Source organism: Papio anubis, chromosome 6, assembly GCF_008728515.1.
Source record: "Papio anubis isolate 15944 chromosome 6, Panubis1.0, whole genome shotgun sequence".
NCBI classification, from domain to species: domain Eukaryota; kingdom Metazoa; phylum Chordata; class Mammalia; order Primates; family Cercopithecidae; genus Papio; species Papio anubis.
The window spans coordinates 1,167,460-1,180,638 of NC_044981.1; the positions used below are offsets into that span (position 1 = coordinate 1,167,460).

At 52.9% G+C, this 13,179-nt stretch overlaps 1 protein-coding gene across 1 annotated transcript; it reads left to right on the forward strand.

The window, feature by feature from the left end:
• Window positions 1-1,706: 1,706 nt before the first annotated feature.
• Window positions 1,707-3,825, forward strand: FOXQ1 (forkhead box Q1). Its single transcript, XM_021936929.2, is given in 5 exon segments — window positions 1,707-2,555; window positions 2,558-2,631; window positions 2,633-2,684; window positions 2,687-2,745; window positions 2,747-3,825. Coding segments are annotated over 5 exon segments (1,185 nt in total). The 5' UTR covers window positions 1,707-1,786; the 3' UTR covers window positions 2,978-3,825.
• The last annotated feature ends 9,354 nt before the right edge of the window (window positions 3,826-13,179 follow it).

Here is a 13,179-nt window from a genome sequence, read left to right on the forward strand (position 1 = left end):
TGCACCTTCCCGGGGCCGGGGCGCCCGCTCCCTGGACTAATGACGCCGCGCGGGGATCACGCCCCGGGCGCCCTGGGGTGGGGAACGGTCCCCCCTTTCGAGATGGTCCGACACTGGTGCCAGTGAGGTCACAGCACAAGTCCCAATGGAATCATGGAAAGAAACGGCCATGACCCGGTTGTGTTCTTGCCCCCGCCCACGGGAACGCGCCCTCCCCGTCGTTCCTGTTGACTGTCAGATCCCGGGAACCAAGCGCCTGAGCTCGGCGGCGTCTGAGGCTTCCGCAGGGACACAAGTGCAGGCAGAGCCCAGCACCCTGCGCCAGACACAGCCGCCCCGGGGGAAGAGGAGGACGCTGCTGTCCTCCCCCAGGAGCCACCAGCCAGGTAAAGAAAAAGGTAAAGTAAGACAAAAGTGAAAGTCGGAGCCCATTTAGTGAGCAAGAGTCAAGGTCATCCAAAAAGGCGCATACAATTTCAAGCCCAAGAGCGTATTCATTAAAACAAGAGGAAAAGACAAGATGGTCCTTGAAAGGAGCTGATAGGAAGGGGCACAGCACAAGGCTCCCGAAAGAGGTCACTGCAAAGTGTCCTGTGCACTTTCTGTTCAGCACCTCTGCAGTGACGACAGGGGTTTGCTTTCGTAATTAGCACGATTTTCACTACTACAGAAGCACATAGGCCGCATGCAGCTTAGGCCCGAGCAAAGTCCCTGCTCCCCTGGACCCAGCCCCTTCAGGTGTCCCCCTGGGGGAACCGTGGCGTGTCCCCCCAACCAGGCGCACTCGCCTAAATTGCGTCACCGAACTCCAGGGCGCAGGGAGCCCTCGCGGGCTGCCCGGGGCTGGGGTCCACACCTCAGCAGAGGAGCCGGCGGGCGGGGCGGCCCCGCGCGCGCACACACGCATACTCACAGACACGCGCAAACCCACAGCGGCGCGCGCGCTCCCCATTGGCGGGAGGAGGAAGGCGGGGCCCGCAAACCCAAAACAAACAACCTGCGCCAGCGACTTTGCCGCCGCGCTGCAGTGTGGCCTCCGCCTGGTGCGCGCCCGGTGGGGAGCTGGGGAGCCGCCGCCACCTCGGCCACCTCGTTCCCCCACCCCTTGCAGTCCGCGCCCAGGCCCCGCCCCCGCGGAGCCGCCGCAGGGTTATATTGGGCCGGCCCGAAGGTGGAGGCGAGACGCAGCCGCGGCAGGCCAGCGGGGAGATGCTGCCCCCGAGGCCGGGGGCGGGAAGGCGGCTGCGGGCGCAGCGGCCTCGGGGACTCGCCTCCGCGGGTGCTCAAGGCTGAAGGCGCCGGACCCTCCCCCACGGCGGCACGTACATCGTCAGGCACCATTTCCGTGCCCCGAAGACGCCCGCACGGGACCTGGGACCGCCAGCGCAGAACCCCTCCTGGGCGCTTCAACCAGCATCAGACGCGCACGCTGCTTCTCTCCGGCAGGAAAGCCTTCTAAGCCCGGCGCGCCCGGGCCCCCGAGGGTGGAACCGCGGCCCCTGCACACACTCACCCCAAAGTCTCAACCTCGAACCGAAGGCGACACCCACCCAACTCCTCCCTCTCCGCCCCTTAGTCCATCCAACACTCACAGCCCCTCCAAAGAAAAAGCCCAGCGGAAGAGGACTCCGGAAAAGTGACTGTCTCGGAAGACCAGGGTAGAGCTCCTGGGAGAAAAAGGCGAAGATCCCCGGCCCCGGATCGCCATCCCCTTCCCTGGCACCAGCTTCCCTAGACTGCGCGAAAGAAGAGGGTACGACGCCGGGGAGGGACTGGGTGCGCGGGCATGAAGTTGGAGGTGTTCGCCCCTCGCGCGGCCCACGGGGACAAGCCGGGCAGTGACCTGGAGGGTGCGGGCGGCAGCGACGCGCCGTCCCCGCTGTCGGCGGCGGGAGACGACTCCCTGGGCTCGGATGGGGACTGCGCGGCCAACAGCCCGGCCGCGGGCGGCGGCGCCAGAGATCCGCCGGGCGACGGCGAACAGAGCGCGGGCGGCGGGCCAGGCGCGGAGGAGGAGGTCCCGGCAGCAGCGGCTGCAGCGGTGGTGGCGGAGGGCGCGGAGGCCGGGGCGGCGGGGCCAGGCGCGGGCGGCGCGGGGAGCGGCGAGGGCGCACGCAGCAAGCCGTACACGCGGCGGCCCAAGCCCCCCTACTCGTACATCGCGCTCATCGCCATGGCCATCCGCGACTCGGCGGGCGGGCGCTTGACGCTGGCGGAGATCAACGAGTACCTCATGGGCAAGTTCCCCTTTTTCCGCGGCAGCTACACGGGGTGGCGCAACTCCGTGCGCCACAACCTCTCGCTCAACGACTGCTTCGTCGAGGTGCTGCGCGACCCCTCGCGGCCCTGGGGCAAGGACAACTACTGGATGCTCAACCCCAACAGCGAGTACACCTTCGCCGACGGGGTCTTCCGCCGCCGCCGCAAGCGCCTCAGCCACCGCGCGCCGGCCCCGCGCGCCCGGGCTGCGCGGCCCGAGGAGGTGGGCCACTCCCCGCCGCCCGCCGCCGCGCCGGCCGCCCCAGCCTCGCCCACGCGCTCGCCCGCCCGCCGGGAAGGAGCGCGCCAGCCGCGCGCAAGTTCTCCAGCTCCTTCGCCATCGACAGCATCCTCCAGCAAACCTTCCGCAGCCCGCCGCCTCAGGGACGGCCCCAGGACACCGCTTCAGTGGGGCGCTGCGCCCTGCCGCCGCTGCCCGCGTTCCCGGCGCTCCTCCCCGCGGCGCCCGGCAGTCCTGCACTGCCGCTTGTGCGCGTACAGCGCGGGCGAGCCGGCGCTGCTGGGCGCGCGCGGGGCCGAGGTGCCGCCGGCCGCGCCGCCCCTCCTGCTCGCGCCCCTCTCGGCCGCCGCCCCCGCCAAGCCACTCCGAGGCCCGGCGGCCGGCGGCCTGCTGCGGCTGCCCGCGGCCCTGCAGGCGGCCTCGGTCCGCCGCCCGGGCCCGCACCTGCCGTACCCGGTGGAGACGCTCCTAGCCTGAGCCGCGCCGCGGGGCTCGGGAACGCCGAGTGCGCGCCGTCGGCGAGGCGGGAACGCGGGCCCGCGGACTTTGCACTTTCAATCCAGAGGAAAATGAATTTTAAAAATCTCCATCAAACGTGCCTTAAAGCTAAAGCATTTTGACAGGAGTATTTGAACTTAGTCCAGGATATTTTCCTTTGTCTTTTATAACTTTACAGAGGACCAAAGCAATTCTTGTGTCAGTTTCTTTGCGAAGCCTGTCCCTCCATCCCTTCATAAGAACTTTTTTGTCTTTCTTTAACGCCCAGGCTTCCTCTTATTCCTACCGTTTTTGTCGCACCTTCCATTGATTTATGTCCCTCCCTTCCCCTCTAAGTACATCAGGGAACCTTTCCACACTATAAATGATATGACTACTGTTTGGGGTTTCTGAGCCCTCGTCCGTGTACGTATGTGGCGTTTCCAGGTATGACTGAGTGTGAGAGACACGTCAGAGACTCTTCAGTCATTTCTTGCTATTGACCAATGCTTCACTGTGCCAAAAGAGAAAAAAAAAAAAAAAGTTGGGTTTTGTAATTAAATTATTTATATATTTTTGAAACCTGAATTGAAAATGTTGCAGGCAACGGGCTACAGCTTTATTAGTGGTTCTCTAACTGTGGTCTCCTTGGGCCAAGCAATTTCTTTAAAGAAAAAGTTGATTATGTATGTGGGGTGCCAGGACCACTGCCACTTGAAAGCAAGTGTGATTTTTATTTTTAATATTATTTTATTTGTGTCTCTGTACATATTCATGTATAAATTTTATGAAACCCAAGCATAGTGCTTATTTTTTAATAAAACTCACAACTGACTTAACACATTGTGGTGATGGGTTGGAAGTGGAGAGATTTTTATGTCTGTCCCCCCTCCCCCCAAAAAATGGACTCAGGTTTCGGTCTCAAGAAACTTCCTTTGGAGATCAAAGTATTTTCCTGAATAATTCGATAAAGGTATTATAGAATGGGCTTGCACATTTCCTTATGAGATACAGTGCTAAACAAATTTCCAGATAGAACTTCCATTCATGGGCTTTTTAAAACTTGAAGACCAATTACTCCTCTAATTAGTCACCTAAGCGTTTCCAGAACAAATGAGGGGGAAGTGTCCCTCTCTCCCCCAAGAATCCTTCAGCAGGCAAGTTGAGCTCTTAACAAGCCTAGAGTCAAATAGATATTTTCAGGTAAATTGGTTCTGATTTGGGGCTCAAAAAGTTGGAAACTTAATTTTGTCATAAAACTATCTTAACACATCAAAGGTTCCTTCAGGGCAATTTCAAGAGCAATTTAAATGTCACAGTGTTTTTGTCAAAACCATCCACCTTTTTAGGAATGCGTAAGTTCAGTTGGGTGTGAACCAATGGGTAGTATTTTTTTCACTCTTCCCTGTAAAGATTTCACTTGAAGTGGTGGCAGTGTCATGCCTGTTTCAATTGCAGTCTGAAGAGAAAATGCCACCTGGAGAGAGGGAGAGACAGTTTCCCATATTACAAATGTAAGGGAGGATTTTCATCAGTGGTGAACACCTGTTCTTCAGTAGGTTCCTAGGCAATACTGTTTTAACAATGCATGGATCGCAAAATTCTAGAGAGTAATACAAACTGTGGGAAATGCAGAGACTAGAAACAGGCCTCATTGCCATGGCTGCCATTCTTGGGTAGGTGCCATCTTACCCATGACAGGAGGATGATTTGAGCTCTACAATAAATGAGGTGGGGAAGGAGGGTGGTGTTTATTTCAGGATGCTCTCTTTTGGCAGGAATGGGAGAGAAACAATCTTCCCTAAGTCCGGTTAACAGATGATGAGTCGACTGATTTGGATTACATCTACTTAGTAGTCATAAAGAGTGATAATAATAGGGTTGAATTATGGCAAGAGGTAGACCTTTGCACCCACAGGGCCAATAATCAGACCCCTAAACCTGAAACAGACCAGCAACTAGGGGCAGGGGGCGATGGGTGCCCTGGGTAGAAATGATGAGACCTCAACATGTTGTTGCAGGAGTCAGACAGCTCTCTCCTTCCCACCTCTGGTTCCAGGGGACCATGTCTCTCCCACAGTGTGCCTCACCCACAGAGGAAAAGTGCAGCCTACTGTAATATCTTTTTTGTAAAACCACTGTTTTCTTTTCCGCACTGATACGTGAAGACAGTCCTGCAAAGGGAGATTTAAAGTCGCTTCTGATTTATTCGTGTTAACACACAAACAGCAAAGTGAAAGACAAAGGTAGTGTTCCAAAAATCACAGCTGTTCCGCCCTGCCCTCAAAAGAAAAAATAAATCCTTCCTTGCTAATGAACACCCTGGAGTCTGGTAGAATGCTGTCCCCTCCTAGCTTCTGGTCCCCTTCTTTGTTTCCCCAGGGACTGTAAGGGTTGTCAGAGTTGCATGAGTTTTGCACCCCTATTTCATGACCAGTTCCAAGCTCAGTATCCCATGACCAGGACAATCACACTGGGCCAGCGGGGCGGGGGGATTGGAGGGTCCTGGGCTGTCGTCCCCTCCTTGTCCCTCCTTCACACACCCAGCCCTGGGGAGTTTCGGTTTATCGGTGCTGGGCCGGAGGCAGCCCAGAAGGAAAGGCTACGGCGCAGCTCCCGTCTTCTCAGTGAACACAGAAAGCTGCACAGCTGCTTTTAGTTCAGGCGAAGCTGGAATTCCGCGGAACCGCACGTCGCGGCAGGCATGGCGGCCTTCGGAGGGGCTGCTCGGTCCGGCTGCAGGATCCTGGCCTCAGGCAGCAGCGTCGCGGTGGCCGTGGCACCTCTCGAGCCCAACAGCTCCTTCCAGCAACTGCCCAAAAACCTGCATTCCTCGGAGGCACGGGAGGAGGGCTCGGGGCTCACAGTGCCCAGGCCCCCAGGCCTGGCCGCGCCCCCTCTGCCAAGGGCAGGGCTGTGCCCCTCCCCCCGCCCACCCCTCCTCCCACCCCCTCCTCCTGTCTACCCCTCCTCCTGTCTACCCCTCCTCCCGCCCCTCCCCCCGCCCACCCCTCCCCCGCCCGCTCCTCTCTCCTCCCCCCGCCCCAGAGCGCCCATCCCGGGCAAAGGCACCCGGCCCCAGCTGCGCAAACACCAGGCCGAGGGGCACCCGAGTGACCCTCGACCGACGCGGGGGCTGCGGGATGCGGGGTGTGGCCAGGGGTCTGTTTGTTTGGGAAACGTCCTGTGACACCTGTCAGTCCCGCCTGGAGCCGCAGCTGTGGGGCCGGGGCTCGGTGGGCGCCTTTTCAAGGAAACCCGTGTTGGCCCCCCACAGCCGCCGCCGACCCGCCCCGTCGGCGCCTTTAAACGGCCGCAGTTCCCCCCCACCCCGCTGAAAACCCCTCCAGGCCGCGGCGGGCAGTGGGGTGGGGAGAAGCGCACAGCGCGCCCCCGTCCCGGCCCGGCCTGGTCTCTGCGCCAGCACCTGGGGCCTTTCTGGTCCCCCGGCCAGGCCCTCTCTGCGGACGGGGACCAAGTCGGTGCATCTGGGGGCTGAAAACATCTCCGGGAAGCGACGCACTCGTTGCCATCAGTTTCCTCAGTCAGGGGCCTCCTTTCTGCTTAGAACACGGTTCCCACCAGGGCGGGGAGCACGGGGCTGCGTGGCCAACGGGCCTGGTCACCCTGCGCCTCCGCTGCCTGCGAGTGAGCCCGGGTGGTGAAAGGCTCCAACCATCCTGGGATGGACTCCAAGCCCTTTAGCTATGGATAAAGAACCTAACTAGGTCCCTTCTAGAACTGTGCCTCAGATCCTTGACCCCACATAAATTCTCAAAAAAGAAAAAAATCGGAAAGTCCCACCTCAACAGATAAAGATGCGTTCTCCTAGGGGATGCCCAGGGTGTGGCCCGCTGATTCTGAAGCATCCCAAAGGAGAAGCATCTGTGCCCACTCTGGTTCCACTGTTGCACAGTTTCACAACGTTGGTATTTTTTCTGCCTCGCGGAATGTGTTTTCACACACAAAATACAAAGCTAAACTCATCGACTGTCTTGGATCAACGCACATACTTTCAAGCTCAGTAAGAAGCCCTAATTTTGCACTGGAGAAAATGGGGTCCCACAGTGTGTCTTTACATATTCCTTAGTGGCAGACGTGGATCTGAAACCCAGAGGTTCCAGCTCCCAGCTCAGAATTCTTCCAACTGTAACACAGCGATGCGGAAGGTGCAGACCAATCATACTATGCCCTGAACTTAGTTGAACTATTCAGATAATCGTCTCAATTCACTTTTATTACAATGGTCGACAGATTCCCCATGCAGATAAATGGTTTCTGCCGCTCTAAGAATTTGTCTCTTGTACCTCCCGCTTCACTCAGGACTAGCTTTTGCTAGAGGAGACTACATCGCCCTGGGAGACGTGCATGTGGGCATCCAGACCCTTGAGCTTCCATGATCAGGTGATGCAGCCCCTGACCGGGACGGTGGCACTGCTTGCTCTCTGGGGTATGTGCCAGATACAAACCCCCGCAAGGGCTACAAGCAGAATTATGCTTAGAAAGGGGTCTGCAGAGGCCGGGCACGGTGGCTCACACCTGTAATCCTAGCACTTCGGGAGGTCAAGGCGGGCAGACCACCTGAGGTAAGAAGTTTGAGACCAGCCTGACCAAAATGGAGAAACCCCGTGGCTACTAAAAATACAAAATTAGCCGGGCATGGTGGCCCATGCCTGTAATCCCAGCTATTCAGGAGGCTGAGGCAGGAGAATCACTTGAACCCAGGAGGCAGAGGTTTCGGTGAGCTGATCGTGCCATTGCACTCCAGCCTGGGCAACAAGAGGGAAACTCTGTCTAAGGGAAGGGAAGGAAAAGGAAGGGAATGGGAAGGGGAAGAGGAAGGGGAAGGGGAAAGAAGAGAGAGAGAGAGAAAGAGAAAAAGAGAAAGAAAGAAAGAGAAAAAAAGAAAGAAAGAAAGAAAGAGAAAGAAAGAAAGAAAGAAAGAAAGAAAGAAAGAAAGAAAGAAAGAAAGAAAGAAAGAAAGAAAGAAAGAGGAAAGAAAGAAAGAAAGAGAAAGGAAGGAAGGAAGGAAGGAAGGAAGGAAGGAAGGAAGGAAGGAAGGAAGGAAGGAAGGAAGGAAGGAAAGGAAAGGAAAGAAAAGAAGGAAGGAAGGAAGAAAGAAAGAGAAAGAAAGAAAGGGGTCTGCAGTGAAACAGGGATGACCCAGCAGTTCCTGCTCTCTGGTGACACACACTTACAAGTGGGGACTTCTCATCAAACAACTCTCCTGTTTTCCTACAACAGGCCCCAAACAACAAAAATGGCCTTTTTCCCATATTGACGAGAAAGGAGAACTTCTTAGAATAATTCACTTTCCTTTTTTAGCTTAAAAAAATGCAAATTCAATGCATTCACATGACTGATAACTTCCTAGGTATTAGGAGACTTGGTTGGCAACCAATGAACAAAGATTCTTCTTTTCTCTTTACTATTTTTTTTTTTAATTCTTTTGACTACAATAGTTGAGTTGCCTCAGTTCTAGAAAGGAGACCAGGGAGAGTCCTTCAATAATTCTTTCCTGCTTTTAAACAGCACAATAGTCTCCTCTTAAATAACAGACTTTATAGTTCTCTAATGAAATGATTCAATTTTTGTTATACTTTAAGAAGATAATTTGTTAATTCTTAATGTTGTCATCAACAAATGGCCCTAATAAGTATCTTCCAAGAGGATCATGATCAAAAACATAAAGATGTAACTCTCCCCGGATTCAAGGACCTCTTTCAAATTGGCAAGGATTCTGATGTCATGAAATGCTGGTGGTTGTGCAATAGTTTCTGCACTGTATCTGTTCGACATTATTAAGATGGATGGGTGATTAGAAGCAAATGTTGTTCCTGTCATTTGCCAACTTATACACAGCCTGGAAAAGAGAATTGTATCAACCTTCGTTTTTGGTGAACTGCAGCCAAACATAAACATTAACATAATACCACATTTCCCTTACCATTCCTGGACCCTCTGTCACTGTTTTCAGGAACAGTTTAACTTTGAAGGCTTGCCATAATTGAACCTTTTTATCATATCTGTTTGAAACCCAAAATGCTATACATTTAAACATCTTTGACATGTATTTGTTATTTCTGATCACCAATTTCTAGCCATGAAGGAAGAAGTAGAAAAGTTTTGCAAACTTTGGCTGGCTCTGCCCACTGCAGTTAAATGTCTGGTCATGCTCAAAATCACAGAAGTTGCCCATTCAAGAAAGAACTCAGAATGAAGACACTAAAGAGACCCTAGTCTAAATTCCAGCTGTGTCTCACAGCTGGGTGACCTTAGGGAAGCGGGTCATCCCTGCAAGCCTCCTAAGAACAAGGGTTGGGCTGGAATATGTCTCACACACCTCCCTACAGTTCACATCAATGAAAACCCTCATATAATGTCAAAAATAACATGCTAATGTGTTTTTTTTTTCTTTTCCCTAAACTCAATCAACTTGAGATCAAGTGTGAATCTCAAGGACAAGTTTCAGTATGCCATTCTTCAACATGATTAAGGTACTTACAGACACTTTAATATATTGGATGCCTTGGGGTACAATGGACATATACAACACGTCATCCTAATGGGTTGTAGCATGTATTTCCAATTGTCTTTCCCCCACTGTGCTCCTGACAACTTAAGTTTCTCACAAAATCCCAGCTTTGGGAATTAGAGGAGCAAGCTTACTTCACAGGCAGGAGACAGAAGCTGGGCTATTTTCAAGCGATTTCATCATAAGCAAGACATTCGGGGCTGGGTCCCACAGTGGCTCCAGGCCGCTGCTCTGGGTTGACAGGATCAGCTCAGTCCTTTGTTTATTTAAGAACAAAGTCCAAAAGCAATTCTCAGGGTAGCAGAGTCGATATAACCTAAAAATGCAATCGCCTGGGTGCTCCCAGCACTTTGGGAGGCCAAGGTAGGAAGATCATTTGAGACCAGCAGTTCGAGACCAGCCTGGGCAACAGAGTGAGATGCCTTCTCTACAAAAAAATAACAAGAACAACAAAAGAGTAGCCAGGCATGGTGGCTTGTGCCTGTAGTCCTAGCTACTTGAGAGGCTGAGGTGGGAGGATCGTTTGAGCCTAGGAGTTCAAGGTGCAGTGAGCTATGGTGGTGCCACTGCACTCCAGCCTGCGTGACGGAGAAAAAAATCCTGCCTCTAAAAAAATTAATAAAGGAAAATAGAACATAAAAATAACAATGTAATTAGCACCAAGGGCCTCAAGTCATGGGAACACATGTATATGTGTTCGTACAAATATGACATGAGAATACTACATCTAAATGTGGAAACATTGAAGGAAGATAAATATGGCAACTAGAGAAAAGCCCTGAGAAAAACAACTCAAATAAGAATAAATATTAGTATTTAACAAAGTGTATCCCAGGTAAGTTCTCAGGCCCAGGGAACGTATGAATAATAAGGGGTGACACTATCATCCCCACAAATAGACCCTCCCTTACTTAGGGGAGCTGGTACTCTCCTGGGGAAGTCAACATCTGTAGGAGGCGTACTGTAGTCCCAGCACCCTGACTCCCTCCGGGGAAGCCGCCATCCATGGCATGCGGTGTGGGGGTCGCCCTCAATTCTCCAGGACTCTGAGCCTTGAGCAGGGGGATTCAGGGGCCAAACACAAGTCAGACTGATTTGCTCCAGGGGTCCTAGTGAAATGGTCCACCAGCTTCCGCTGTGGGCCCTGGAGCTTCCTCAGCTCCTCTCCATGCTGGGGAAACCCTTTCTGTCAAGTCTTCCTTTGCTCGTTCGTGTAGATCTGCTTCTGTTGTTGGTTACCTCCCCATGCCTGTGCAGTCAGCCAGACACAAGGCGAGGAAGCCAGCATGGTCAGCCCGCTCTTGCCCCTGTCCTCCATGAACGCTTCTCCTTCTACTGGCCCTTTTGGCAACCTCTGTGCCCAGCTGGGGGATGGAGGGAGGCAGAAGCCAGGGGCCATGCAAAGCAGCAGCAGCCACTCTGCAGGCAGTAGCTCTCTCCCCATCTCTGGGGGATAAACACCACGGGCTGCTGGTCCCCAGTATGAATACCCTCTGAAGTCTCAGGCTGGGTAAAAGGTTACTTCCTTAGGTTCCATGTACATGACATGCTGAAAAAGGCAGAAGGAACAGAAATCAGATCCGCGGTTGCTGAGGGCTATGTGGGCACAGCTCTAAAGGGCACAGGGGACCTTGGGGTGAGGGAAACACTCTACATCCTAATGTGGCTTCAGGACTGCACACACTGGCCAAACTCAGTGCCTAGAAAGTGGAAGTTTTTGCTGTATGCGAATTATGCCTCAACAGCCCTGACTCCACAAACCCATTCTCATAGAGTGAAGGGTAACACTTGCTGAGTTGCCCAAAGCAGGGCACCTTCCCAATAACAGTTTACGTTAAAGGAGATACAGCTTTATTTGCAGCATTTCCACTAACTAGGGCTAGTTAGGGGGCTGTGTTTTCAGAGCAAAGCTAAACTTCCCAGTACCTCTTAAATCAGGCACAGTATGTAGCAGCCCCTTCCCACTCTGGGCAAAGCTTAGAGTCTATGGCCCTGGTGCCTGCTGCGCTTCAATATGGGCATGCGTCAAGCACCAGCATCTAAAAGGGGAACCATGCCAGCATGAACCCTCCCCACATTCAGTTACACCGTCTTCTTCAGCAGGTACATAGGCTGAGGAAGCAAAGTGGGACTCAGAGCCCACAGCACACATGGAAGAGAATGTGGCATTTCTGTAGAATCACGTGCTTCCGGAAGCCTGGATTTGTTCACAGGGTAGTTCCTGGGGGATGCTGCCAACTTTTAAGGCCTGGATGAGCACCCTGCAAGGAAAAGTCCCCAGAGGGGGACTGAGATTGGACACACACAGGACTCTGTGGCCCTACCCAAACTATCCAACACACTCACCTTCCCTGGGCCGGGTTTCCAAAAGCAGCTCCAATGTGAAACAGATCGAGCACAAGCAATTCCCTCTGCTCCATGACCCCTCCCTGCACCCTGATTCCATAACCACATGTGTAAGAATGCCGGGGAGATGTTGTGCAAACCAGGCACTTTTGACCCCTTGCGGCAGTTACACACAGTCAGCAATCTGAAAAAAGTAATTATTAGTTCTCCTATTTATTAGCTGAGCCCTTTTGAGTAATAGCCTCTGGGGACATTTATAAATGCAATAAAAGACCTCATCATGGTCAAGTGCAAAATGATGTGGCTCATTCGAGATTCTTGCCGAAACAAACCCTCAAGCCCAGGTAGTTCCTCTGCCTGGAGTTGAGAAAGGTAAAGACTTCGACAAGCACCTTCTCCACTCTTGTGTGACTTCAGCACCTACTTTAGAAATGTTTGTTGAGCTCATTCAGGGGGTTGAAATCAGTAGGCTAAGTCAGCCAATTTGGATCCAGCAAAGATGAGTCTGAGCCCATGTTATCTAAAATGCAACCTCACGATGAGGTGTGACTGAAAAGAGATGTCTGGCAGCCCAAGTCCCCTCTTCCATGAGCAAAGTTGAAGTGTTTCAGCTAAAAGATTGGGGCCGAGAAGAAATCTTGCCCAGTAAGGCTCTTCCATGAGTCACAGGAAATTAAAACTACCATATCTTTTAGTCACAGTTGATTCAATAGCATCGAGACCCAGCCCACATGCAGGTCCAATAGCTGGCTGTTTGCACAGAGTGATTCATGAAGGGAGCCCAAATTCTCTCGATAAGATCTCTCTCCACACACTTTTCTGTTTGCCTCACGAATCCCAAACCCCCACCCCAGCTCACTCTCCTGCCTGAAATATCACCCTTTGAGTCATTCTGTTGTTACATAATAAAAACAGGGCATAAGTTCTACAAAAAGGAAAAAAATGGGGGAAGGGGGACTGGGCGGAGAGACACAGGGAATCGTTAATCCATGACAAACACAATGTCCCCTTCCTCACACCTCTGTTAATTGCAAGGTCCAAGTGGACCAGCTTGTGAGCCTTGGAGGACTCAGTGTGTGTACTGAACACAGCTGTCTGGCAGACAACACAAATGGCAGTCTGCAAAAAGAAAACCCTGTTGTCAATCTTAGCCTGTATTTTCTGCACCTAACTAGCAGAGGTGTTGGGAGTGAATGAAACAATCCATGACACTTGTGGTGACCAGCAGTACGTTCAATCCATACAGCAAATGTGATGTTAAGTTCTGCCACCCGTAGGTCACGATCAGTTTTCCCTTCTGGGGGTCCCTCTTCCTTTGTCC